We start from the raw sequence: 27,156 nt of genomic DNA, 5'->3' as shown, positions 1-27,156 counted from the left end.
AATCCTAAAAATCAGTAAGAAAGGTACAAATAACATAATGGAAAAATGAGCAAAAGGAATCAACAAAAGGCATTTTACAGAAAAGGAAACCCCAATGGCCAATAAACATATGAAAAGATGCTCAATCTTATTATAATCGGGGAATTGCAAATTAAAACCACAATAAAATATGATGTTATTACCTCCTAAATTGGAAAAATTAAAATAGAAAGTCTGCTCATTCCAAATGTTGGTAGGTCACTGAAAGGCACAGACTCTCACACTCCCACTGCTACTACAGTGCAGGCTGGCACAACTACTGCGGAAAATAACTTGGCATGGTCTGGAAAAGCAGACAAGGCACACATCCTACACCGAGCAATTCCACTTTTAGGTATGGGCCTTCATCTAGAGAAACACTTTATATGGTCACCAGCAGACGTGACCAGCGTTCACAGCAACATCGTTCATAATAATGAAAGAAGGAAAAAGAAAAGAACCAAATGCCTATCAACAGAATGAATGATACGTAATTTATGCACCAGTAGATTAACTCTGCTTCAGATGGCAAATCTCTCCAACTGATCTGTAGGGTCAGTACAATCCCTATCAAAATCCCAAAGGTTTTTTTTTTTTTTTTTTGGTAGAAATTGACAAGCTGATCCTAAAATTCATATGGAAATGCAAAGGACCCAGAAGAGCCAAAACAATTCTGAAAAAGAAGAACAAAGTTAAAAGACTTATACTACCTAGTTTCAAAACTTACCATAAAGCTATAGTAATCAAGTGTGGTACTGGCATAAGGACATACCTATAGATCTATGGAATAGAATTGAGAGTTCAGAAATAAACCCTTACTTTTATGGTCAATTGACTTTTGACAAAGGTGTCAAAATAAGTCTTTTCAGCAAATGCTGCTGAGACAACTGGATATCCATATGGAAAAAAATAAACTTAGACACACCATACATACAAAAAAATAATTCAAAATGGACCATATAACCTAGATGTAAGAGCTAAAACTATAAAGCTTCTAGAATAAAACATAGGAATAAATTCTCACAACCCTGGGTTATGCAAAGAGTTCCTAGATACAACTCCAAAAGCATGAGCCAAAAAGGAGAAAACTGATAAACTGGACTTCATTAAAATTAAAAACTCCTAGGGCTTCCCTGGTGGCGCAGTGGTTGAGAGTCTGCCTGCCGATGCAGGGGACACGGGTTCGTGCCCCGGTTCGGGAAGATCCCACATGCTGCAGAGCGGCTGGGCCCGTGAGCCATGGCCGCTGAGCCTGCGCGTCCGGAGCCTGTGCTCTGCAACAGGAGAGGCCACAACAGTGAGAGGCCCATGTACCACAAAAAAAAAAAAAAAAAAAATTAAAAACTCCTACACTTCAAAAGATACCATTATGAAAATGAAAAGACAAGCCACAGACTAGGAGAAAATACAAGTAGATCATGTATTTGATAAAGAACTCGTATCAAGGATAAAGAATTACTACAACTCAACAAGAAGACAAACAACCTGATTTTTTAAATGGGCAAGTCTTGAATAGACAGTTCACTAAAGAAGATATAAAAATGGCCAATAAACATATGAAAAGATGCTCAACATCATTAGTCAGTAGGGATATGCAAATTAAAACCACGATGAGGTACCACTTCACACCCACTCAGATGGTTATAATCAAAAAGATGGTCAATAACGAAACAAGTGATCGAAAAGATATAGAGGAACTGGAACCCTCATACATTGCTGGTGGGAATGCAAATGGTGCAGCCATTTTGGAAAGCAATTTGGCCGTTCCTCAAAAAGTTAAACATAAACTTACCATGTGACTTAGCAATTCCACTTCTAGGAATCTATCCAAGAAAAATGAAAATATACGTCCATACAAAGACTTGTCTGCAATTGTGAACAGTGGCATTACTCATAATGGCCAGAGTGGAAACAACTTAAATGTCTATCAACTTGTTAATGGATAAGTAAAATGTGGTTATGCATGCAGTGGTATACTATGCAGCAGAAAAATGGTACAGAGTACTGATATTACAACATGGATGAACCGCGAAAACACGCTAAGTGAAAGAAGCCAGATGCGAAAGAGTATATAATGAGTGACCCCACGCACATGAGACGTCGGGAACGGCAAATTCATAGAGTCAGAAAGCAGATCGGTGGTTTTTCTAAGGCTGAAAGTGGCAGCAGGGTTTGAGTGCTAACAGGCTTGAGGAAATTTGGGCAGGGGGTGGGGCGGGGCGGGGGGTGGGCAGTGGCTATGAAAATGTTCTAAAACTGGATTGTGTAATCGCTGGGCAACTCTGTAAACTTACTGAAAACATCACTGAATTGTACATTTACAATGGTGGATTTTAGGATATGTAAAATATCCTCAATAAAGCTGAAAAAACAAAGTAAAACCTTACTGCCGAGCAAATAAGGGAAACTGCTCATTTCTCCATATTCTGTACCTTGACTAGCTTTTTTTGGATAAAGAAGGCAGTCTTTAAAGTATTGCAAGTCAAACAGTTACTATTAGCTAGATGTGGAGTTAATTAAACAGTTTCATGATTATTTTCTTTGGGAAGACATGAATCAAATCTCCTCCAGATGTCAAACTCTTAGAAGTCACAGTTCTATACCACAATACTCTATGGAGAGATGTTGCCAACAAAAATATTTTGAAGAAGCTCTTGTTAGTTTAGATATTCTCTCACTTGAGCCACTCAGCAAGCAGCCTCCATCACATGCCTGCAGGATGAGAGAAATCTTCTTCAGAGTATTTGCTTTGTCAACTAACAACAGTGATGGAAGGGAAAAGGGCTTGGGTTTGCCTCTGTCATGAACACCAAAAACATAGCACCTGCCATACAAAGTGTCATCTTAAAAGACTTCAAGTACCCAGTGTAAAGACTCCCAGAGCAAGAAAACAAACGTCACATTCCCATGACAATAAACAAGGATGAAATCTTGTCCTTCTGAACTAAAATGGCTGTTCAGAAATTCTCTATTAACTCTGCTCTGAAAAGCATAATGCTTACATTATTCCTTTTACCGTGTACTTCTGAGCGTGTTTTGACAAGACGGGATGATCTTAAGAGTCAAGAAACAGAATAAGCTGTTTTCCCTGTGGAACTTGCTCTTGTGATCCAAGAGCTGTCATGGATTAACAAATTCATCAACAAAGAGGATTCAACAAACATACCTCTCTTAACACTGTATATACATTTTCTTTGTCACATCATTATGCAGAACATGACCCCAAAATGCATATATCAGGGACACACAACCATTAGTTCCAAAGATACAAAGCAATTTGGTCAAGGAAACCCAAAAGACAGTTGATCAATCTTTAGTCTACACAAATCATAAATGTATCAGGTGATGTAACAGGGCCAATGAACTGCACAACCCAGGGGGGACATCAGTAATTCTGTAATCTAGGGTGAATTTCCTGGAACTGCACAGTGCACAACCTATGCAGCTGCACATGGTGGCCCTGGGATTAGCCATCTCATAAAAACACTGATTCATAATTATGGCCTTTCACAGGAAGTACGTGAAAATAGAACAGATGAAAAAATTAGGGTAATACCCTGAAGGCAGGCCTCTGAAAACCTTAATTATCCACAAAGGAGTTTTACAAAGGAAGTTCTGGGGGAAAAAAAAAAAAAAAAATCACTCGACCTGACCTGGATGACTATTTTTAGAGCCTTCACTTTCTGGTCCGAGGCCCAGGCATCCTTCAGCGACTGGTTGAGCTCTTCTATGCGGTTCACATAATCCTGTTGAGTCAAATTCAACAGCTCCTTTTGGGATCCCTGTGGGCAGAAAAGTAGAAAGATACAGGCACAGAAGAAAAAACATTGTTGGACTCCCCCCTCGCCCCCATGAACAATACTGAGTATTAGCTGAGTTTTGGTCTCTTAAGTTCCCCTCATATCCTGACCAGGATTGATAGTTCTGTCTTGTAATCAAAGAGGTTCTTTGAGTTTTCTGCAAAGATGGCTAGAGGGCAGTGATTGAAAAATGGCCTTGAACACAAGTCAGACCTGAGCCCATTCCCAGCTGAGCCACATTCTAACCATATGATTCTTGGTGAGCTGCTTTCCTCCCTGAGTCTCTTCTGTGAACAGTGATAACAGGACTTACCTTATTCAACAAATAGTTATTGGGGGGTATTGTGTGCCAGGCAAGTATGGTATACCAGATGCCCCAGATACAAAGGTGAGCAAAAAGACATTGTTTCAGCACTAATGGAGTTTAAGGTACAGAGGACAAGATGGACATTAATACAAACTGAGACAAATGCTCAGGGAAACAATTCTACAAAGACACATATCATAGTTCTCTGAATCTGAGGTGCCCGTTTTAAGAAGCACAACTGTTTTATGTACCACTAAGGAAGAAAAAGTGCCGATCACGGACATGCACCAATTGAGAGATACAGTCCAATTTCAGGGATATTCAAATGTTGGGGGAAAGGTTCATCTCAGAATGGACTCTAGAATGGTGGTCAAGAATGGTTTCCTGGAGCAAGTGGTGCTTGAGACAAACTCTCAGTGGTGTACAGGCGTTAACTAGGCAATGGAGGGTTGTTAACTAGACCAGGGAGAGAGCATTCAGGACAGAGAGCAGACCCAGCAAAAACCCACGGCAGAAGAGGGCAAGGTCATCACATGGATGAAACATTATAACATATGTAAAGACCTGGCACCACCCGGCACACAGTACATGCTCACTAATCCTTGCCTCCTGCTAAGATGCTGATTGCACAGCTCACAGGAGTGAGGGTCATGCTAACCCACGTGAGGAGAGCAGGAACCAAATCTTTTTTATATGAATGTTGCCTGGAATCCAAAGTAAAGAACTCTTTTTTTTTTTTAAATTGAAGTATAGTTAATTTACAATGTTGTGTTAGTTTCTGATGTATAACAAAGTAATTCAGTTATACATATATATATATACTCTTTTTCATATTCTTTTCCATTATAGTTTATTACAAGATATTGAGTATAGTTTCCTGTGCTATACGGTAGGTCCTCGCTGTTTTTCTATTTTATATATAGCAGTGTGTATATGTTAACCCCAAACTCCTAATTTATCCTCCTGCCCTTTCCCCTTTCGTAACCATAAGTTTGTTTTCTATGTCTGGAGCCTGTTTCTATTTTGTAAATAAGTTCATTTGTATCATATTTTAGATTCCACATATAAGTGATATCATATGATATTTGTCTTTCTCTGACTTACTTCACTTAGTATGATAATCTCTAGGTCCATCCATGTTGCTGCAAATGGCATTATTTCATTCTTTTTTATGGCTGAGTAATATGCCATTGTATAAATACACCACATTGTCATTATCCATTCATCTGTTGGACATTTAAGTTGCTTCCATGCCTTGGCTTTTGTAAATAGTGCTGCTGTGAACACTGGGGTGAATGTATCTTTTCGAGTTAGAGTTTTCTCTGGATATATGCCCAGGAGTGGGATTGCTGGAAGAACTCTTTATTAAAGGAATACAAGTAGGAAGTTCAGGAAATCTGAACTGATCCCAACTGGTCACTTGAACTGTGAGACAGGATCCTCCCTGCCCCTCTGCTGTAGGAAGAGCCACGTGACTAGTTTGGGCAAATGGGTGGTAAATAGAGTGGCATGTGTCCCCTTTGGGCTGAGGCAGTGAAAAGTGACCCTTTCTTCAGCTCTGCTGTGACAACCCTGGAGCCATATGTTGAGATGGCAGCACCACAAGATGGTGGTATGTCTGTCACCTACACTGGACGAGTAATGTGAGGAAGAAATAAACCTTTGTTATATTAAGCCACTGAGATACGGGGGTTCATTTGTTATCACAGCACAACCTAGTCTTATCCTGACTAATATGCTATGTTAACCTGGAAGCCATGGGGCAGCCATGTGCTCCTGTGAGCAGGGGAAGCAAGGAAACCAGTCTGCAGGGAAAAAAAAAAAAAAAGGAGAACTAGAAAGAGTCTGGAGGCTACACAGAAGCAAGAGACACAGAGGACAGCTGCTGGGGTTCTGTGTGGTTTTTCAGTTCCTGGTTCCAGGCCACTGTGCCTTTGGGTTCAGGGTAGTGCCCCAGTATCCTTCAATACAGTCCTTATTTTCCATGTAAGCCAGCTCAAGTGACTTTCAGATACTCAACAGACAAAAGAGCTTTGATAAAAACCCTTAGCAATTCCCTTCCTACCAGCCAAGGTTGACTGATGACATGCAGACTGAGGCTCTCGGGCGCCCCAATTCAAAATATGTCATTTCTGAATTGGAAAATAAAATATTGGACTATTAGACTCTGCTGAGCACCTAACAACTCTGGTCTTAGAGCTGGAAGGACCCTGAAACTGGGGCAAGATGCAGGACAGAGCAATGGCAACTGCCATTATAGGGACCTCTGTGGATTTCAAAGCATTCCCATTCAGCCTACACAACTGCATTCTTTATCCCCATTTTACAGATGAGGAAATGGGTACAGGAAGATGAATGCCCAAGGGCACCCCATTAATAAGCGGTCAAGCTAAGGCCTCTAGACTCATAATGGTGATGGTGACAGCAGCTAACACTTGCAAAGCACGTACCATGTGCTGGGTGCTGGTCTAAGCACTTCACATACATTAACTCATGTAATCCCCTGTAATCACCCTAAGAGGCAGGTACTAGGTAGCACCCCCACTTTACAGATGAGTAAACTGAGGCACAGAGCTCAAGCTCTTAAGCACCTTGTCCCAAACTACAGAATTACCGAACAGTAGAGCCAGGATTCAAACCCAGGCAGTCTGGCTCCTGAGTTTGCCCTCTTAACCCCCATGGTATGCTGCCTCCAGAGGATGCAAATTCACCGCCTCCAGGGGCCAGGCTAGTAATGTTTATGGGTGAACTGGGCCAGGGAGGACCATGCAACCTGGACAGTACACACCCAGGTTAAATGCAAGAATGTGAGCCCACAGTTAGGTGGAATTTAAGAGAAGTCAGAAATCTGGATTTATACGTTAAATTTACTAATTTTTATGAGTTGGCAAGATTCATGTTCTTTAAAAGCACGTGCAGGCTAATTGAAAGAGTTCAGCAGCTGAGCGACCATGCATGGCCTCTGCAGCAGGCATGACTGTTTTATACTATACGAGGCGGCTTCCCGGGAGATGGCTACCGTTGGCTTTCACAGTTAGACCTTGTCCCCAGACACCCGGGGTTTGCTCAAGCATCACGGTGAGAAAAACGCCTTCAGAAAACCAGCCCAAGGAAGGCTCCTGTGAGCTTGGCTAGCCGCGCCACTGGCATCTCTCCCTCGATCGGTTGGTGCCTCAGGAGGACTGAACACAATGAGCAGCTCGAGAATTAATCAGAGACCAGCCACCGAGACCGACCTCACCTGGCAGAGACATGCGAAGCCCCGCCCCTCCCTGGATTCAACAACTGACTTGCTCACCTCCTCAAAATCATCCAGCTCCTCCAGCCTGGTCCGAACCTTCTCCGACATTGCGGATATGGCAGTCCCAGCTTTGCCTAAACAGAAGGGATTCATGTCACACAGGTGGCTTTCCTCTGTCACCAATACCCCCAAAGGAAGGCATCTTTCACTCTACACTTCATCATGAATAAAGAGGCTGGGGAACAACTTCATTACAGAAAACTCCCTGAGATTTTGGAAGCAACTTCCTTACGTAACCAAAGTTTCATCAGAAACATTTCTGCTTAGGAGCTGCCCGTGGGAGTGCAGTGGGCCAGCCTCAAAAAGGTTCTGCGACATCTGATATTTACAAACTTTTCACTGAATCATTTGTTTATTCCTAAAGAAAGGCGGTCCAGATAAGGATGCCAAAAATCCGTCATTTAATTGTTTTCCACAAACAAAAGGCCCTCTCAGGCTCATATTCACAGTGCAGAACTGTGGTACTAACAACTAACAAAACAACAATCCCACTGTCTGTCCAGAGGTGGAAACACTAGGGCTTCAAAGCCGTCTCTTCAAGCAAACAGGACTAGTGAGCCTCCTTCCATCATCCATCAGCACAACTCTTCCCATCAGCAGGGACTGGCGGGGAGAGAAGGAAAGGACTCCGGGCCACAGGCCGGTCACAGGACAGGGCTCTCTGGCCAGCTGGCTGCTGCCCTCTAGAGCCTCCTGTTTCAGAACCCTTTCTCCATCTTAAGGGTGTTTCTGTTCTAGACCAGAGGTTTCCTTGCTCCTGCCTACCGAACTCGCTCTCAGGAGCTGAAGTTTACTCTTTTAAGGCATTGCTTTCTTAGCTCTGGTGCTAACTCACAGATTTGTCTGGGATCAGCTGAGAGCATGGTACAATTATTCAATTACTAACAACTACTAAAATTAAGGAGTTTCCAAATAATTTGATTTTTTTTACCTTACTTCTACTTTTCCCTTCATTTTGAAATATAGTACAGAACATGCATATATGTACATTTTAACAGATAATTATAAAACCTCTGTAGCCACCACCCAGATTGTACACTGTCTTGCTTCTTTCATTCACCACTGACTTTAGTTCATGAAGTTTACCCCTGTCATTGCATAAAGCTCACACACTTTCACCACTGTGTGACTACATCACAGTTTATTTCTTATTCTACCGTCAGTGGATCCTTGGGTTGTATCCTGCTTGGGGTTACTATGAACAATATGCTATAAACATTTCTGTGCATGTCTCCTGGTTCATATATGCATGCATTTCTTCAGGGTAGTTTCTCAAACTTTTACAGGCATCACTTAAGGATGTGTTAACATGCAGATTCTGATTTTTACTAGGTCTGGCAGGGCCTGAGACTCTGCATTTCTAATGAGCCCCCGGTGACGTCAATGCTGCTGGTCCTTGGACCACACTTTAAGAAACATGGATTTGGGCAGAGCTGAAAAAATGCATTCTATAAAAGGCCATATATAAGTATTTTAGGTTTTGTGAGTCCTACAGTCTCTGTCACAACTACTCAACTGCCATTACAGCACAAAAGCAGCCACAGACAATACATAAACAAACCGGCATGGCTGTGTTCCAATAGGACTATTTACAAAATCAAACAGTGGGCCAGATTCGGCCTCCAGGATACAGTTTGCCGATTTCTGATCTAGGGTATATCCTAATAGTGGAACTGCTAGGTCAAAGGGTTGGCCCATCTTCAATTTGAACAGATAATGCGAAAGGGCTTTACACAGCGGTTGTGTCATTTTACACTCCCGCCAGCAGCACATGAGCGTTCCTGTTGCTCTACATTCTCACCAGCAAGCGGTATTGTCACTTTCTGACCTCTCCAAACTGGTCGATATGCAATGCTGTGATTTACTTTTTTATGGTTTGGGGTCAAAGTTATGCCCATAACAAAGGTGCTCCGACTCTCTTGATTTCTAGTGTGCTGCCCCAACCTGCAGAGAACGAGGAGAGCTGCAGCTGCCACACCAGCGATTTGCACATAAACCACGGCTGTGCTCCTCTGCACCCCAGTGATATAGCATCTAAGACAGTGGCTTCATAATCACCCAGGAGCTTTAAAAATGGAATTCCTGCATCCCCTTCCTCAAGATTAATTCAATAAGTGGAGTGGGGCCCAGTGGTCTGTATTTTTATGAAATATATATATATACACACACATATATATATATTCCTCAAGTGACTCTGCTGAACAGCTAGTTTGAGACACCTTGGTCCAGACCGTGTCCTGGCACAAGAAATTGAGAACTGCCGTATTCAGGGACCAGTGGCTGATAAGACTGAGTGTGTGACTCCCCTCACCAGTGCATCTGTGTTTTCACAAGGGCTAATGACTTAAGGCAAAAGAAAGGATCTGTAAAAAGGAGAATTTCAACCATTTCCCAGCCAGTGAGGAGGCACATAGATGGGAGACTACTGCTCTGTAATCCCAAAGTCAAGCACTGAGTTTCTGTTTTCCTCCTAGTAAACTCTTTGGTCTTTTTTTTTTTCATTCGTCATCTAATATGCATTTTGATTCTACTAAGTCTATACATAATCTAGGAAATAATAGCGTCAATTGAATTAAACATCAGGATTGGATGTTTTTTTCCTTTGGAAACTTATATTAAAGGTAATGGGAGAATTCCCCATCAAAACAGTAACAACAGCAAAAACTCACCTTTTTCAGATCCCATAAAAAGATTCTGCAGAGGCAAAAAATATATGTTAATATTTTTTAAAACTTACTGGACCCTGTGACAAAAACTTTACTTATTGTTCAAGCAGCACTAAGACAACATGATCCATTGTTTTCCAACAAAGCCACTTATTTATCTAAATGAAAAACAGAAATATTTATTCAAAGGAGGAAAACACAGCTCACTAGAAACTACTAGAGATTCAAATTTCTACTCATTTCAGGACTCTCAAAATGAGCCAAAAAAAAGCAAAATTTTGAGACAATGGTGGCAATGTGAAAGCATTTAGCTTACTCTAAATCAGGGTTTCACAACCTCGGCAATATTGACGTTATGGGCTGGAAAATTCTGTTGTGAGCGGCTGTCCTGTGCACTGTAGGATGTTTAGCAGCATCCCTGGCCTCTACCCACTAGATGCCAGTAGCATCCCACAGTTGTGACAACCAAAACCGTCTTCAGGCATTGCCACATGTCCCCTGGGGAGTAAAATTACTCCTGGTTGAGAATCTCGGCTTTATATTAAATCAGGGCAATCAGAAAACAGTAAGAAAAAGAATTAAATAGTCCAGCAATTCTGCTTAACAAGTATAGACTCTGGGAGAAGGGAGCAGAACCTTCCTAGTTGCTACTGAGTTCACCCCTTCCTCCCTGCTCACAGCCCCGATTTTTGATGGGTGCACTGTGTACAGCCCATGACTACCTTCAAGACAAATGTAACTGGACATGTTGAGGGGACTCCAGGAAGTGTTCTTTTTTTTGGCCGCACCACTCGTCATGTGGGATCTTAGTTTCCCGACCAGGGATCAAACCCGAGCCCCCCCCTGCAGTGGAAGCGTGGAATCTTAACCACTGGACCACCAGGGAAGGCCCAAGGAAGTGTTCTTGAATGAGAGAGGGTGCATCCCACTTTCCCCTTTCCGCCTTCTAACAACTTGGACATGAGGTCACACTGAACATGACAGAGCAGCAAGACAGAAAGAGCTGGGTCCCTGATGACTTTGGAGCTGCCACATAGTCCTGGACTATCTGCCTCTAGACTTCTTCCCAGTATGAAGAGAGACGAACATCTCTCTTCTTTAGGGAGGGCTTCAGTCACAAGCTAGACCTTGACGACATAAGCATTAACCTGCTTTCCCCGGCTGAGCAACTTGCAGAGTACAAGGTAAGCCCCGGGCACTAGCCAACAACCTGCCCTAGTGAGTGCCACCCAAAGAAGCAGTGAACTCCCAGCCCTGGCAGAAAACCCACCAGTGGGACTCCCCGAGCAACAGTAAGAAGTTAACCTTCTTCAGGGTGGCACTCTCTTCCCCTCGTAACTCTCTCCTCCCCCAGAGACACGACTCTGCGGCTCCAGTTCACTGTCTGAACTGTGCCTGATCCCCGATTCTTAACACATTTTTTGAGGAACGCATTAGCACGTTTTCTCCCAACTAACATTGACATAATAACTGAAACTTACAGAACATCGGCGTTGGGGCAACATAACTGTGATACTGTGATTTATAAGAAGAAATATATGTTTAGTCTTTGTCCCAATTCCAGGCACAAAGTTCCTAACCCTTGGAATGTCCCAGGTGAGAGAACAATCCAGGAGTCTTCTGTTCTTTTTAGGAAGCACTCTCCTGTGATTTTCGGAAGCACCTAAGGATGGAGGCTGGTTGTCAGGGGAACCAACCACATGATTAGAGGGTGGGAACTTTCATTCCCACCTCCCTGATTTCTGGGGAGGAGAGAGGGGCTGGAGGTTGAATCAATCACCAGTGGCCAATGATTTAATCAATCATATCTATGTAACGAAGCCTCCATAAAAACCCGAAAGGAAGGGGATCAGGGACCTTCCGGGTTGGTGAATCAGAAGACATCCACATGCTGCCGTGCTAGACCCCAAACTCCATGGAAACAGACGCTCCTTTGTTCAGGACCTCATCCTAGGTATCTCTTCATCTAGTTACTGGTTTATAACCTTTAATATCCTTTGTAATAAACCAGTAGTCTAGTCAGTTCTGTGAGCCACTCTAGCAAATTAATTGAACCCAAAGAGGTGGTCATGGGAAATGCTGATTTATAGCTAGTTGGTCAGAAGCCAGGTAACAACCTGGACTTTTTGTGTGTGTGTGTGTGGTACGCGGGCCTCTCACTGTTGTGGCCTCTCCCACTGTGGAGCACAGGCTCCGGACGCGCAGGCTCAGCGGCCATGGCTCACGGGCCTAGCCGCTCCGCGGCATGTGGGATCTTCCCGGACCGGGGCACGAACCCGCGTCCCCTGCATTGGCAGGCAGACTCTCAACCACTGTGCCACCAGGGAGGCCCACCTGGACTTCTGATTAGCATCTGATGTGGGGCCTGAGCCCTTAAGCTGTGGGAGCTGGTGCTCTCTCCAGGGAGACAATGTCAGAATTGAGTGGATTGATAGGACACCCCACTGGTGACAAAGAACTGCTTGGTGTGGGGGGAGCGAACCTACACACTGGAATCGGGTGCAGAATCGTAATAACAAAAAAAAACTACGAAATCTGAAGTAGACACTGGGAAAAAGTATACTGGTACTCACAATAGAGAGCTTTTCCGTGGTAGTATACCGGGCAAGGATTTCTCCTCGTTTGCTGGCCCAAGGCTCAAAATCTGATCCTACAATGGAGTTATCATCTCTGTCACGTTTCTTTCTGGAGTTGTCCTAAGAAAAGGCAAGACAATCTCTTCAGCAGCAATTTTTAAATCTTTTAAAAAAGTATAAGCAATCATGGTGATGACAGATGATAACACAGTATTGTATAAGTGAAATTGCTAAGACAGTACAACTTAAATGTTCTCACCAGAAAAAGGGTAAGTATGTAAGGTAATGTATGAGTTAACTCAATGGAGGGAATCCTTTCACAATGTATATGTGTATCAAAGCATCACATTGCACACTTTAAATATCTTACTATTTTGTCAATTATACCTCAGTAAAGCTTAAAAAAAAAGTATGAGAAGGCAGACGATCCCTCGCTGTAGAATGTAACAGATCTATCGAAAGGTTTACTATGATAAAAAAATTTCACGCCAATTCACCACAGATGGACAATAAACCTATCAAAAGATGCTCAAACTCATTAAGAATCAAGGAAAGGCAAACTGAAAGAGATCACTTTTCAACAATCAGAATGGCAAGATTTAAAATGACTGATAGGGCTTCCCTGGTGGCGCAGTGGTTGAGAGTCCGCCTGTGCCCCGGTCCGGGAAGATCCCACATGCCGCGGAGCGGCTAGGCCCGTGAGCCATGGCTGCTGAGCCTGCGCGTCCGGAGCCTGTGCTCCGCAACAGGAGAGGCCACAGCAGTGAGAGGCCCGCGTACCGCAAGAAAAATAAATAAATAAAAATAAAATAATATAAAATAAAATAAAATGACTGATAGTAGCCAGGTTGGCAAGGATGCAGGGCACAGGCACTCCAAAATACTGCTATGCTGATGGGAGTGTAAATTGGTGAACCCTTTCTGGAGAACAATCTGGCAGTAACCATCAAAACCTTATGTATATGGGGACTTCCCTGGCGGTCCAGTGATAAGAGACTTTGCCTTCCAATGCAGGGGTGTGGGTTTGATCCCTGGTCGGGGAGCTAGGATCCCACGCCTCAGGGCCAAAACACCAAAGCATAGAACAGAAGCAATATTGTAACAAATTCAATAAAGACTTTGAAAATGGTCCACATAAAAAAAAAAACTTTATGTATATGTTACCTTAACCCAGTAATGAACTCCTAGGAAGTTACCCTGCAGAAATCCTTGCACATAGGCACCAAGATCTATGTATGTTCAAGGACAAATGCGCCACTGCCTATACCAACAAACACCACACACGGTCTATGTGTCCATCATGGCAATTTAAATCATGTCCCTGGGAATTCCCTGGCGGTCCAGTGGTTAGGACTCTGGGCTTTCACTGCCAAGGACCCGAGTTCAATCCCTGGTCGGGGAACTAAGATTCCCACAAGCCGAGCAGTGCAGCCAAAAAAAAACCCCAAATCATGTCCTGTTCCTTACCATACAATGCAGCTGTTCAAAATAAGAAGGTTGTTCTCTAAGTACTAATATAGAAAGTTCTCCAAGACATATTGTCAAGTTAAAAAAAAAAAGTATACACGTTAAAAAAAAAAAAAAAAAGTAAATAGCTGTGTGCAATGCCAGCAAAGAATGATGGTGGATTCTGAAGTCAGACTGCCCAGGCTTGAATTCCAGCTTGCATGTCACTTAACATCTCTGCTCCTCTGTGTGGACCTCTTTAAATGAAGCTTAGGCAGTATGAGAACTACACTTGGAATGCACTTGGAAAATACCTGCTACGCAGTTAGCTGATACTCTTATGACTGCTGTTGTTGTTACTTATATGTGAGTATGTATGTAAATGTTCAGAAATTGTTGTCATAAATATCTATGAAAATACAAAGAAAAAGTTGAAGAATATACATTACACTGATAACACCAATGCCCTCCAGAGTGCAGAACAGAATGAGAGCTGGTCAGCTGGACTCCTCTGTAATGTTTGATCTTTTACATGAAAAATTAGTAAATTAGTTATGTGATTACATAAAAATAAATCCAAAATAAAGGGTATGAAAAGAGTGAAATGAAAATAAAGAATTTTAAAATGCTTTAAAACGAAAGAAGAAGAAGAAGCAGTTTCCAGGATCTACATGCTATGCAGTGTCACTGAGTCTGGACTATTTGAATTGTTACAACCCGAGTGCACTGCGTATTACTTGTTCAATGAAAATCCCCAACCCTGCACCCACAGGACTGACCATAGCTAGGAGCATTACCGTGGTAGCCGCCAGGGCTGCAGGGTCAGCAGAGGCCGCAAACATGGAGAGGGGGTCGGTCCCATCCAGGACGCTGCTCAGTGGGTCCACCACGGAGCTGGAGGATGAAGAGGACGTGGAAGAAGTGCTTCCTTTCCGGCTCACTTTCTTTGTCTTTGACTCTGTGACCTGTGGGGAAAATCTGTGGAGGTAAAATGGTAGTCTCCTATGACTTTTCCCAATGAAACACGCAAATGGGTTTTCCCTTGTTCCGTTACGAACTGACCATTCCTTTGCAGCAGGGACACTTATTTTTGTGACAAACTGACATGACTCGGAATCCCAGCTGTCGAGGAAGGGAAGGTGAGAAATTGGGGTTAGGAAGGGAGAGACAGGGTCTTTGAGATTTAGAAGGTGATGCTATAAGTGAATTCTTACAGGGCCTTCTTACTCAAAGTGTGGTCTCTGGACAAGCCGCGTGCACATCACCTGCCAGCTCATAAATCTGTAGACCCCCGAGCCCCACCCCGGACCCAGTGCAGCAGAATTTGCATCTTGCAGCAATGGTCTAGGTGGGGTAACGAACCAGCATACGGAAGATCCCAGAGTCGTCATTCTCGAAGACGGTCTCGGTGGCTCTGCGCGGCCAGCTCATCATCACAGTGAGCGCCCAACTCCTCCCTTTCGGGAGAACTGTGTATGTGTTAAGAAGCAGGCGGGGGTGTTGGGGTGTGAAGCCATGTTCTTGTTCCACTGCCCCCAACCCTCCCCAACTTCAGAGGACCAGACCATGGTGAACCCCTGAGCCGAGAGGATCCAACCAGACCCAGAGTCTGTCTGCTGAAGGTTTAGGATCAACATCCAGAAGGGCTAGTTAGGCTCCACTCCTTTTTAAATGAGGAGGCTATAAAAACCCGGAACAATTCTTCAGAGAGAGAGAGGCTGTAACAGCATGAAGGAGAGAGGGCGTCGGATAAAAGAGAATTTGGCCTCTGTCCCCGGTTCCTGGAAAGGAGACTCCAAGTCCCTGGAGCATCAGTCATTCATGAGCCCCTCGATCACACCTGAGTTTATGCTGATGCGAGGATGCTGAAAGACCAAACATGTGATTAGAGGGCTCGGACTTTCAGCCAGGCGATAACCCTCACTGTAGAATATAACAGATCTGTCTAAAGGTTTACTATGATAAAAAATTTTCAGGCTAATTCACCACAGATGGACAATAAACCTATCAAAAGATGAAAGAGATCTCACTTCAGCAGAGGGGAGGGAAGCTGGAGATCAAATTCAATCATGTGGCCAAGGAATCAATCCATCATGTGTGTCATAAAACCCTAATAAAAAGTTTGGACCCCAAAGCTCAGTGGAGGTTCCCAGTTGAACACATGATGCGCTGGGAGGTGATGCACACCCTGACTCCACAGGCAGAGGACAAGGAAGCTCTGCATTTGGAACCCTCCCCTTTGCCCTATATGTCTCTTAATTTGGCTGGTCCTCATGTGCATCCTTTATAATAAAAATATAAGCATAAGTATTTCACTTTTCTGAGTTTTGTGAGTTGTTCTAGTAAATTATCAAACCTGAGGGAGGTCGCCGGAAACCCTTAGATTTGTAGCCAGTTGGTCAGAAGTGCAGGTGGCCTGGGGACCCCCAAGTTTACAGCTGGAGTCTGAAGCTAGGGCAGTTTTATTGAAGACCATGCCCTACACCTGTGGAGTCTGACACTAACCCTAGGTAACTTGAAGTGCCTCCCACTGGTGCATGTCTGTTGTTCCTGTCTGCCTGGCCTCCATTCCTCCATCTCCCAGCCTCAACAGTCCACATTTTCTTTGGGAAGGCAGCCTTGCCTGACTTTCAGCTCTTAAAGGCCTGGTGGAGTGAACTCTGCTCCTGGCTCCCAGGGTGGGCAGGAGCCCCAAGCCAACCAATCAGCATATTCTACACCCCAGTCACCAGGGTTGATTCAGGGAAGGACACATAACCCAACTGGGCAAACAGAAAATGCAGAGAAGACACTCTCCCTGCTGTTGGGTTTGAGCTCCTGAGATTGGAACCAACTCACTGGTGGCTCAGCCGCAGCCACTCAAGCCCGTGGGGATTTGAGGGGCCCTGGGAGACTGAAGCTTGGTCTTGTGATCTCCTGCTTTATGTAATCACCTCTGTGTTCTCAGGTTCTCTGCCATTCAGAAACGTCACGTCCTCAGTGTCTAGTGGCATCTGTCAACCTCATCCCACCCATGATGACAGCCACGTAGCTTCTATTACTTGTTAATAAAAAAGTGCTAACTCAGATGAGACAATCTATGACTCTTGCTTGCCTTTTGTTTTGTTTTTTAAATAAACTCACAGATAGACTAAGATGCTATTCAGGACAGCACCTTACATTAGTAATTAGAGTGATCTTAATATTCCAAATAGGCAAGTTAAGAAGTATTTTGTTTACACCTCCAAATCAGGAACAACGGCATCCCATATGCGTGATCACCTCACTAATATGAGAAAGGGAATAAAAATGATGGTGGGTGAGACCAACATCACAAAAAAAATGGGGCAGAGAACAAACTGGTTGATTTAAATATGCAAAAGCACCTACCACTGGCGAAATGAGAAAGACCCAGGAATACTGTCTATAATTTTATGGAATAAGAATGTCACAGAGGGACCCTCGACAAAACTTACAGTTATGGGTTTCAGTGGGTGATAGTCCCCAAATTCCAGTGGTACAGCCTCCAACCGGCATGATGCAAACTCAGCCTTGTAGTTCCTGTTCCTGGAATGCCTGGTAAACAGCAAAACCCAGAAACCAATTAGCTGGAGATGCATACACACTAACAACTTTTTGCTGAGACTTCCTCATCGATGAGACAGTTTACAGTGGAACAGTATTTTTACCAAGACCAATAAGAAGTGGTAAAGTAAAAAAAACATTTTTTTTTAAATCAGTTTGAAGGTATAAGGAGCTGCCGAGGCAAACAAGACCTGTGAGGACAGAAGCCAGAACAAAGGGAAGCTCACTGAAGTGAAGCCAACTTTCTTGCCCAGCTATCTCTCACAGAGCATTTTGATTCTTGGCATGGGACAAGAGCCAGGCAGAGGGCAGCTGCTAGGGTGCAGAGTAGCCAAAGAAGCTTTAAGGAAAACTCACAGGGCTGTAGAGATAAACTAGGGTTCAGGGCTATGGAGACAGCCAGGGCTTGAAGGAAGAGATTCTGAAGAGAAGGCAGTGCAGAGAAGTGAGAGATTCGGTCCTGGTTTCCCCTCAAAGTATTCTCCAATTAAGCTGTGGAAGAGCAAGAGGAATAAGCCAAGTAGATGAAGAGCAGAGAGTTTTCATCAGTCTTGCGGAGGCTTAACAAGTGAAGGGATTAGTGAGAAGGAACATAAAAGGGGAGAGATCACCCACATTGAAGCATGGAGAGGAAAAAAGATGAAAAGCACAGAAGAGTGCATAAGAGACATGAAGAAAGGTCTAACACACATACGATCTGAATTCCAAAGAAGAGAGGAGGAACAGGCAGAGCAGTATTTGAAGAGATAATAGCTAAAAATTTTCCCCAACTAAAGAAAGACACTGATTCGCAGATTCAAGAAACGCTTGTGCCCCAAGCAAGACCAGTACAGAAACAAAACAAAAAACAACCATACTTAGGGCCTTCATAGTAAAATGGCTGAAAACGAAAAAGAGAGGATTTCTTAAAAGGAATAAAGATATGTTATTTTCAAAGGACAACAGTAAAGATTATTATCTCAGCACAGAAATGAGAGCCACAAGACAAAGGAATGATACCTTTAAAGTACTGTAGGAAAATAATTCCCAACCAAGAATTCTAGACCTAGTGAAACTACTCTGTGAACATTAGGGCAAAAGAAAGAAGTTTCCAGTCAAAGAAAAAGGAGAACAGCAGCAGCAGCAGCAGCAGAACCACTCCTTAGTTTTTTTTTTAAATGCTGAAAGTAGAAGGAAAATGATCCCAGCTGAAAGCAAAAAATATATGCTAACATGTATATATACATATATATATGCGCATATATGTGTACATATGCATATATACTATATATATACTAAAGAGCATACAAACATAAAGGTGTAGGTAAAACTAAATATCGACTTCTTACGGTGTTTAAAATATATATAGAATTAAAATGCATGAGAACTAGAACATAAAAGGCAGGAGAGGTGCTACGATCTGAATGTGTGTCTCCCTAAAATTCACAGGTTGAAATCCTAACCCACAAAAGGTATTAGTAGGTGGAGCCTTTGAGAGGTGCTTACATCTTGAGGGTACAGCCCTCATGAATGGGATTAGTACCCTTATAAAAGAGGCTCCAGAGAGCTCCCTAGCCCCTTCTACCATGTGAAGACACAGTGAGAAGGTGCTGGCTGTGAGCCAGGAAGAGTGCCTTCACCTGACCATGCTGCTATCATGATCCTGGAGTTCCAGCCTCCAGAACTGTGAGAAATTAAATTTTGTTGTTGATAAGTAAACCAGTCTGGGGGACTTCCCTGGTGGTCCAGTGGATAAGACTCTGTGCTCCCAATGCAGGGGGCATAGGTTCAATCCCTGGTTGGGGAACTAAGATCCCACATGCCATACAGCACAACCAAAAACAAAAAAAAAAAAAGGAAAACCAGTCTGTGGTATTTCATTACAGCAGCCCAAACGAATTCAGACAGGAAATTGGTACCCGGAGTGGAGTGCCAGTATAACAAATATGGAAGCAGCTTTGGAACTGGATAATGTGTAGAGGCTGGAAAAGTTCTGAAGGATGTGCTAGAAAAAGCCACTACCGTGAATGGACTGATTATCCAGTGATCATTGTGAGGGCTCAGAAAGAGAGGAAAGCTGCAGAGAAAGCCTCAACCTCCTTAGAGAACACCTAAGTGGGGGTAAACAGAATGTTGGTAGAACCGCAGAAGGTAAAGGTCATTCTGATGAGGCCTCATACAGAAGGAGGAACACGCTTTTGGACGATGGAGGAAAGCAATCCTTGTTATAAAGTAGCAAAGAGCCTGGCTGAATTAGTCCGTGTCCTGGTGTTTTGTGGAAGGCAGAACCTGTGAGCCATGAAATTTGGATATTTGGCTGAAGAAATTTCTAAACAAAGTGTTGAAGGTGCAGCTTGGCTTCTCTTGAATGCTTACAGTAAAATTCAAGAAGAGAGGAATGACTTAAAGACAAAATGGCTGACCAAACGGCAAACAGGCTTAAAAACCTGGAAAACTCTGTTTCAAAGAGCACAGGAAGCTGGCCCCTTTGTTTCCTTGGCTTCCAGATGCCTTGAATTCATCCCTTCCACGCCCCCCCATTCCCACCCCCATTCTCAGCTCCTTGACTTCATTAATATGTGTATGAACCCCAAATCTAATTGTGCCGTTCAATTAATCAGCTTTACTCAATAAGCCCCACCTACTCAGACATCTAACACAGTACAAAAGAACTGAGAGCCCATGTAATTTCGCTTCCATCCCTTTCTAAATAAATTTCGCTTCGAGTGTAGGAAAGGAGAAAAGCTAGTTAACAATATAGACCGGCCTCTACTTGTTTTTTGTTTTTAAAGCAAAACCCCTACCACAATACACTGCCTAGTCCCTTTGGGTTACATTTACTAAACATATACTGTCTTGATCTTCCAAAAATATTTCAGTTGAATTCATTTATGAAATATTCTTCCAAACTCCTTTTAATATGCTACCAGCCAATCCTTGATTTATAAAACAAACAAAACCCCAAAGAATAAATTGGAAGTCTAGTCATCAACAGCCATAATGGAGTTTAAAAAATCAACTTATACTTTTCCTCCTTTCAGATCACTCTTAACTTTATCAATAGAATTTTGAAAAGTTAATTTAATAGAATGAGTAGAAATGTAATCTGACGTGAAATTCAACTGCAAATGTGTTGTTCATCGCCATAATAATTATTAACGAATCAACAGCTAAAAAAAGGATAGTATCAAAAGAGCAGTATGACTTGATACACAACAACCAAGGATCAGTTCTCATTTATTATGTGCTTATTACTGTTGGGGCCCACAGCGGGCCACCCCCAAATATGGCATAGTGATTATCTTGAATTAAAGTTACTTAAGAAACTTAAGGAAGAGCTGATGTAGAGGGACACTCTGACCCTCCTCTCTGTCTCCCTGAAGGCAGGAAATAAGTCTCCCCTGTGAAAGGTGCCCACTTGCATCTGGAGGTAGAAGGACACCCTTGTCGCCAGAGATGGGGACTCAGGGCCAAGAAGCCTATATAAACGAACCTTGTTATTTCTTTAATACCACAAGCCTGCTGTTTAGATTCTTCACTAATTAAGCACCCAAAGCCCAACTTTCTCTGTTCTGTCAATTCCTCACAAATCTAGTTTCTTTGTCTAAAAAGTATAAAAGCTGCCTGTTTCAGCCACTTCTTAGGTCCTGTATCTATGAGACCTCCAGAACACACAAATTAAAATTTGTTTCTTTTTCTCCCATTAATTTACCTTGTGTCAATTTTATTATTGGTCCAGCCACAAGAACTCAAGAGAGTAGGAGGGGGAATTTCCTCTCCCTGACACTATATACCAGGATACAGGACAAGCCCTTTACCTCTATTTCCTATGAGGTAGGTACTATGATTATGCCCATTTCTCAGATGGAGAAGCTGAGGCTGCTGGTAACTTGTGAGAGGTTAGCAAGTGATACAGACAGATGCAAACCGAGGCAGCCTGCCTCTAGGATTCAGTAGTTCTACAGATCATCTATAGGTCAACTTGAGAATTTGAAAAAGCAATTGTCTTTTCTTTTTTTTTTAAGGACTGAGCTTTGAAATGTTTTTTTTTTTTTAAGTGTGAGGGGAGGGAATTCTTTGGGGAAAAAATACTTGTTCTGGACAAACCTTTAAAAAACAAAAGGGAAGGAAACATTTACCCTTGACGTAAGTCCATGTCAAGTTGCTATTTCGATTTTTCAACCATTTCTTCCATTATTTCCTCAAATTTGCTCTCAGTTCCCTAGAGTTTCCTATAGGTTGAGATGTTAAAAGCATTTTCTTCAATGCCTGGGTCTTTGGTAAGGCTAACAGTGACCTCTAGTGGGCATTTTCTCAAAAAGCCTAACTCTTCTTCCCGCCAACATAGCTGGTAAGCTGGTAAAAATACCCCCAACTCCCAGCAATGCGAAAGGGTGGTCTGGCTCCCTGGCAGCTGCCACAGAAAAAAGGCCAAGATTTCATACCTCCGCTCCTAGCTTGGTCTGGCCTCTGGCTACTCCAAGTGTGAGTCACAGATCACCAACAAGAGCATCACCTGGGGAGTACTGAAATACCCCTACAGAATCAGGGTCTGCATTTCTCCAAAATCCCCAGGTGACTGATATGCACATTAAAGGTTGACACTGCCCTATTTTTAAATTATTTACATTGGGTAACATGAATGTGTAGAAATCCTACTACCAGTTACCAAATTAATCTCCTTATACTGGAAATACCGAAATCCAATAACTGCTTTTTAATTCTCAAGTGATTTTTTTTTTTTGGATTTGCAAATACAGTTTATTTTACAGAAATTCAACATTATAAACAGCAGGCACCTCCCAGCCCCCCACCCGTACCACTGGGTGCAGACCATGCTATGCAGAGTGAGCAGTGATGCAGCCCTACTGCTTTGGAGGGAGATTCGAGAGCGATGGAACCTGCCTGCACCACGGCCTGCCCGCCTCACAGGCCACCAGAGTCTGTCTGGGCCCAGCCCGCGCTGGACCAGTTAAATGGATCCAGCACAGGTCTCCAATTCCTTCATGTCGTCGTCTTCCTCTTCCTTCTTCTTGGTGGGTTTTGATGGTACGGATATAGACGGAACATTTGGTAGAGGGACTGTTTCCGGTCCACTGATTTCCAGCAAATTCTTGTCTAGTTCCTCCTGTTCTAGTTCTTCTAATTCTGCCATGAGCTCATCCTCGTCAAACTCTTCTCCAAACCCTACAGGTTTTGAAATAGCTGTTGAAATCTCTTCTGCAAGTTCCTGATGGTCAGCAATGTCCTGCATTAACTCATCAACTTTATCGATGTCCATGTTGTCGTGGGCAGCCTTCATGGCTTTGGTGGCATAGCCCATGTTCTTGAGCACCTCGGTGTTGGTGTTAGCATTCTCCAGGGCCTCTCGCTGGAACTCGCTGGTTGACAGTGTGCCCTCGATCTGTGCCAGCTGCTTTTCATACCTCTTCTTGCGCTTCAGTGCCTGGAGGGCAGCGCGCTTGTTTTTGGTGCCATGCTTCTTGGCGGCTGTCAGCTCCTGCTCGATCTTCTTCTCCAGGAATTCCTGTTTCTTACTTAGCATCTCCTCCATGTCCCGAAGCCTCTGGATGGCCTCCTGGGGGGTCGGGCCGCCCCTGCCCTCAAGTGACTTTTTAATTACTAATGACATAATCTGGCAACACAGTTTTTTATCTCCCAATCACAATATACTCCCCCTCCCCAATAGAGTCTTAAAATGATGTAGAAACTCTGACTCCAAAGAATGGTATTTTTAACAGTGCTATGACCATAGGACTGAACAGGAAATGTAATCCACAGTGCACTGGACATCTCACAGGTGAGGTCAGTAATAACAAAAGGTGTGGGTGAGAAGAGGCATGCTGGGGAGACCCATGACAACACAGCAGGACTCAGGAAACTTGCTACCCAGGAATCTTAACCCAGGACCTAGACTGTAGGGCCATATGACAATAATGATTAAGATCAGAGGTTTGGGACTTCCCTGGTGGTTCAGTGGTTAAGAATCCGCTTGCCAATGCAGGGGACACGGGTTCGATCCCTGGTCTGGGAAGATCCCACATACCGCAGAATAACTAAGCTTGTGCACCATAACTACTGAGCCTGTGCTCTAGAGCCCATGAGCCACAACTACTGAGCCCGTGCACTGCAACTACTGAAGCCCGCGTGCAGCAACAAAGACCCAACGCAGCCAAAAAAAAAAAAAAGATCACAGGTTTGAGTTCCAAACCTCAGTGCTCCTTGCAGGCTATAAAGCTAAATGAACTGCTTCATCTTTCTGTCTCCACTTTCTTATCTGAAAAATGGGTTTTTTAGGAGATGAGATGTTGCACGTTCAGCACTTAGCACAGTGCCTGGCACAAGATAAAGGCTCGATAAATGTCAAATTTAATGACAGAAACACGTTTCTCCTCTGAGGGCCTCCTAAGTCTCCTCATTCATTCCATAAATATTACTCAGCACCTACTATCTGCCAAGCTCCATGCCAGGCTCTGGAGATACAAAAATGGTTAAAACTCAGCCCCTTTAACTTAAGAAGCATCAAGTCTAGTGGGCAAACTGAAAGATGAACACATGCTACCACAGACAGAAGTGTTTAGAGCACAGCCAGACTAGGAACTGTGGAGACCCTAGATGCTAAACGGCTAACAGCACCTCTCTCTGTAAAGTATACCAAAGGTAAAAATGCACTGGGATTAAACAGCATCTTCCTGGATCTTCTGATTACAAAATTCCAGCCAGATAAGTGCATTGAAGCTATATGTTTTGGTATATAAGCCTTAGTGATTTCCTAAAAGGGGTTTTGCATGACTAGGTCAAAGAAAACTCAAGGCAGGTCATATAAGAACTCACTGGCATCCAATCCTGATTTAGCATACCGAGACTTTTGAAGGAAGACTCTTAAAAGAGTTAGACATGTGAAGGGAACAAGAGAAAGACCGCTGTTTATCAAGCATAAAATCAGAAGTATGTATCTGATTATTTCTAAGGTCCAGGGCTGTATATTTTTTCATTTGCTCACTCACTCACTCATTCAATGTAAACCACTTTGCATCATTTGCAGAGAAAGATCAGAAAATAATCTCCCTTTCTCACGTGCCCAAATAATTCCACTACTACCATCACATCTTGCTCCGGTTCTTCACACACCAGTAGAAGCAGCTGGAGCCTGAAGCGCCAATCACTCCTAGCTACTCCAGCCACAAGAGGCCGACAGGCCCAGCCGCCTTGGAACGCGCCATTAGCTTCTTCTTGATGACCTCCTATTCATCCTCCAAAACCTAATTTAAGGCTCTTCCTCTCTCAAACCTTCCCCAAGCCGCCAGGTGTGCCTAATCCCCAATGCCTTCTTTGGATATCCTTCTATTCAGAAGCTTATCTGCTCCACTAAACTGTCAGCTCCTTGATGCCAAGGAGTACGTCTGAGGGTTGTGTATCCTGAATGCCCAGTGCAGGGCCCTGCACAGAGTAGGAGGAATGGCAGCCATTTCACAGATGAGAAAAGCAAGTCTCCTCTAGATGAGCCCAGTCATTCAGAAAACTGCCAGGTCTTCCGAGTCGTCCAGACCAGAGCTGAGCCCACCATTTTCTGCAGCCAGCTCCCCCAGAACCCGCGCCAACTTCTGGGAAAGCGGAGGCCGGGGAACTTGAGCTTTTTTTAGGGAATGAATGGAGAGGGTGGCGTGGAAGGCGCGGGGAGAGGTAGCGGAGGAGGGGACCAAGATCCCACCCGTCCGGCTTCAGGGAGGGCTTCTGAACCCGGGTAGCGGCCGGGGATCTGTGGTCAAGACCACCAGGAGATGGGGTGGGAGACTCCACCAAACCCAACAGAAAGCAGTTCACACACTCCCTCGCAGAGACACACACCGAGACAGAGACAGAATCCCAGAAACAACCAAGGACACCACCTCCCTTAAGCCCAGCCGCCGCTTCCTTCTTACCAAGGAAAGACCGCCATCTTCCCAGTCACATGACCGCTACTTCTGGCACCGCCAGCCCAATTCGCCCTTCCAGACCACGCCCCTCCAGGGGGCCATGTTTGTAAGGGGCGGAGGCCCCTCCCCGCAGGGTCAGGGCCGCCATGTTTGTGAGGGGCGGGGCGCCCTCCCGCAAGGCACGGGCCTTGCCGCTCGGGCGGCCATGATTAAGAAGGGCACCGCAGGCCTTGTGGCTGCTGGTGCCGCAGCGCAGACATGATGAGCTGGCACTTGCGGCAGGTGGCCGCCTGGCCAGCCGGCGCCCTCTGGAGGCGGTGAAGAATCCAGACACCTGCGGAGAGAAGACGCTAACCGCGGCTGGGGTGGGAACAGCGTCCAGCCTGCGCGTGCTTTTGCGGCTAATTAGCAGTTTGGCTGGGTAAGCCACGCCCCCTCTGCAGGACACTGCGCCCACCTCCGTGCCCCGGGGAATTTAGGCACTTACCGTACCCACCTCCCAGGACTAACAACCTGAGTCTCTAAGGGCTGCCGTAGATCCAAATGGGACAGCTTTCGACTGGAACTAAACTAACTGGAGAAATCGGGGTCAGCATTTCACCCCACTTGGCGAAGCCGTACGTTTCTATGAAGGTGGATGTCCGTTTCCACTACAGAACTTCCGTGCTCTAGTCTAGTCTAGTTTTCTCTGATTAAAAAAAAAAAAAATCACAGGATATTTTACTAAATGGTTGCCATAGTAAGCATGTGTCACGCCCTGTGCTGAGCACTTTGCGTTCACTCTTCATTTACTCCCCACTGCAAACCTCTGAAATTACGGCAACCGGGATTTGACCTGACTCCAGACCTGACTACTAGTTTAACAAGGGAGATCTAACGGGGGTGACTGTTGGTTAACAGTTGGTTAATCACAAGGCATCTGATCCTCACTTTTTTCCCTTTTTCTTTGAAGTGTCTTTTCTGACAGGAGGAGGTCAGAAAACCACATTCTCAAAAATCTCCTCAGGAAAAGGCAGTAGAACATACCCTAACCCTCTAACGGAATACGCAGTTTATTTAGCACGCTGAGTCCTAGTTTCTTCAGCTGTGAAGTTAGGATAATTCTGACCGAGGTGAAGGGAGATGATTATCAAATGCCCGGCAAATGGTCAGCACTCAGTTGAAGCAGTACATCACTCACTTGGCAGGCTGAAAAATCATATTGTAACTTCTGTGACCTTTCTGATTTCAGAGCTTTTCTTTCCAGGGCCACAGACGATGCAGTGTATCATAAAGCAGGGCTTCTCCCGTTTGAATTGCACAGACTCACCCGGGGATCTTAAAGGCAGGTTCTGATTCAGCTCTGGGGCAGGGCCTGGGCTTCCGCATTTCTAACAAGTCCCTGGGTGGCACTGCTGCTGGTCTCTGGATGCAGAAGGGGCTGTGATCGTTGTGGGTGGTGAAGGTGGGGACGGGCATAGAACACAAGCAGCGGCAGAGCAACAGCGTGCGCTCCTCAGCACAGTCAGGCACACCCACTGATTCTGAACTCTTTAATAATGTCAGGTGTGTTACACAGATAATGGAGGTAATCCTGAAACAGG

General features: G+C 44.2%; 2 protein-coding genes across 5 annotated transcripts in view; both read right to left on the bottom strand.

The window, feature by feature from the left end:
• The window catches only part of VPS35L (VPS35 endosomal protein sorting factor like), a 129,741-nt gene extending 103,507 nt beyond the window's left edge, over window positions 1-26,234 (bottom strand). For 2 of the 4 annotated variants that reach the window (XM_004285718.4, XM_033416450.2), the window contains exons 1-7: window positions 25,580-25,634; window positions 17,570-17,669; window positions 14,912-15,079; window positions 12,666-12,788; window positions 10,096-10,120; window positions 7,424-7,500; window positions 3,672-3,800 (exon numbers count right to left, since the gene is read on the bottom strand). In XM_004285718.4, coding sequence (XP_004285766.2) covers window positions 3,672-3,800; window positions 7,424-7,500; window positions 10,096-10,120; window positions 12,666-12,788; window positions 14,912-15,079; window positions 17,570-17,669; window positions 25,580-25,596 — 639 coding nt within the window. In that variant the 5' untranslated portion in view covers window positions 25,597-25,634. Of the gene's footprint in view, window positions 1-3,671; window positions 3,801-7,423; window positions 7,501-10,095; window positions 10,121-12,665; window positions 12,789-14,911; window positions 15,093-17,569; window positions 17,670-25,579; window positions 25,635-26,060 lie in introns of those variants that run through there. The other 2 variants (XM_033416448.2, XM_049699042.1) reach the window with 2 other exon arrangements.
• On the bottom strand, window positions 22,459-25,563 carry LOC117198748 (charged multivesicular body protein 4b-like). The gene has a single exon (XM_033416452.2). It carries the CDS (start codon window positions 23,287-23,289, stop codon window positions 22,630-22,632), a length of 660 nt encoding a protein of 219 aa, XP_033272343.2. The 5' UTR covers window positions 23,290-25,563; the 3' UTR covers window positions 22,459-22,629.
• Window positions 26,235-27,156: the final 922 nt, after the last annotated feature.

This window comes from Orcinus orca, chromosome 16, assembly GCF_937001465.1.
Source record: "Orcinus orca chromosome 16, mOrcOrc1.1, whole genome shotgun sequence".
Classification (NCBI taxonomy): Eukaryota; Metazoa; Chordata; class Mammalia; order Artiodactyla; family Delphinidae; genus Orcinus; species Orcinus orca.
This window is presented reverse-complemented; position numbering and strand designations above follow the sequence as displayed.

Bases quoted from the DNA above. Each gene is read 5' to 3' on its own strand.
- LOC117198748 (XM_033416452.2), bottom strand. From the start codon at position 23,289: ATGTCATTAGTAATTAAAAAGTCACTTGAGGGCAGGGGCGGCCCGACC.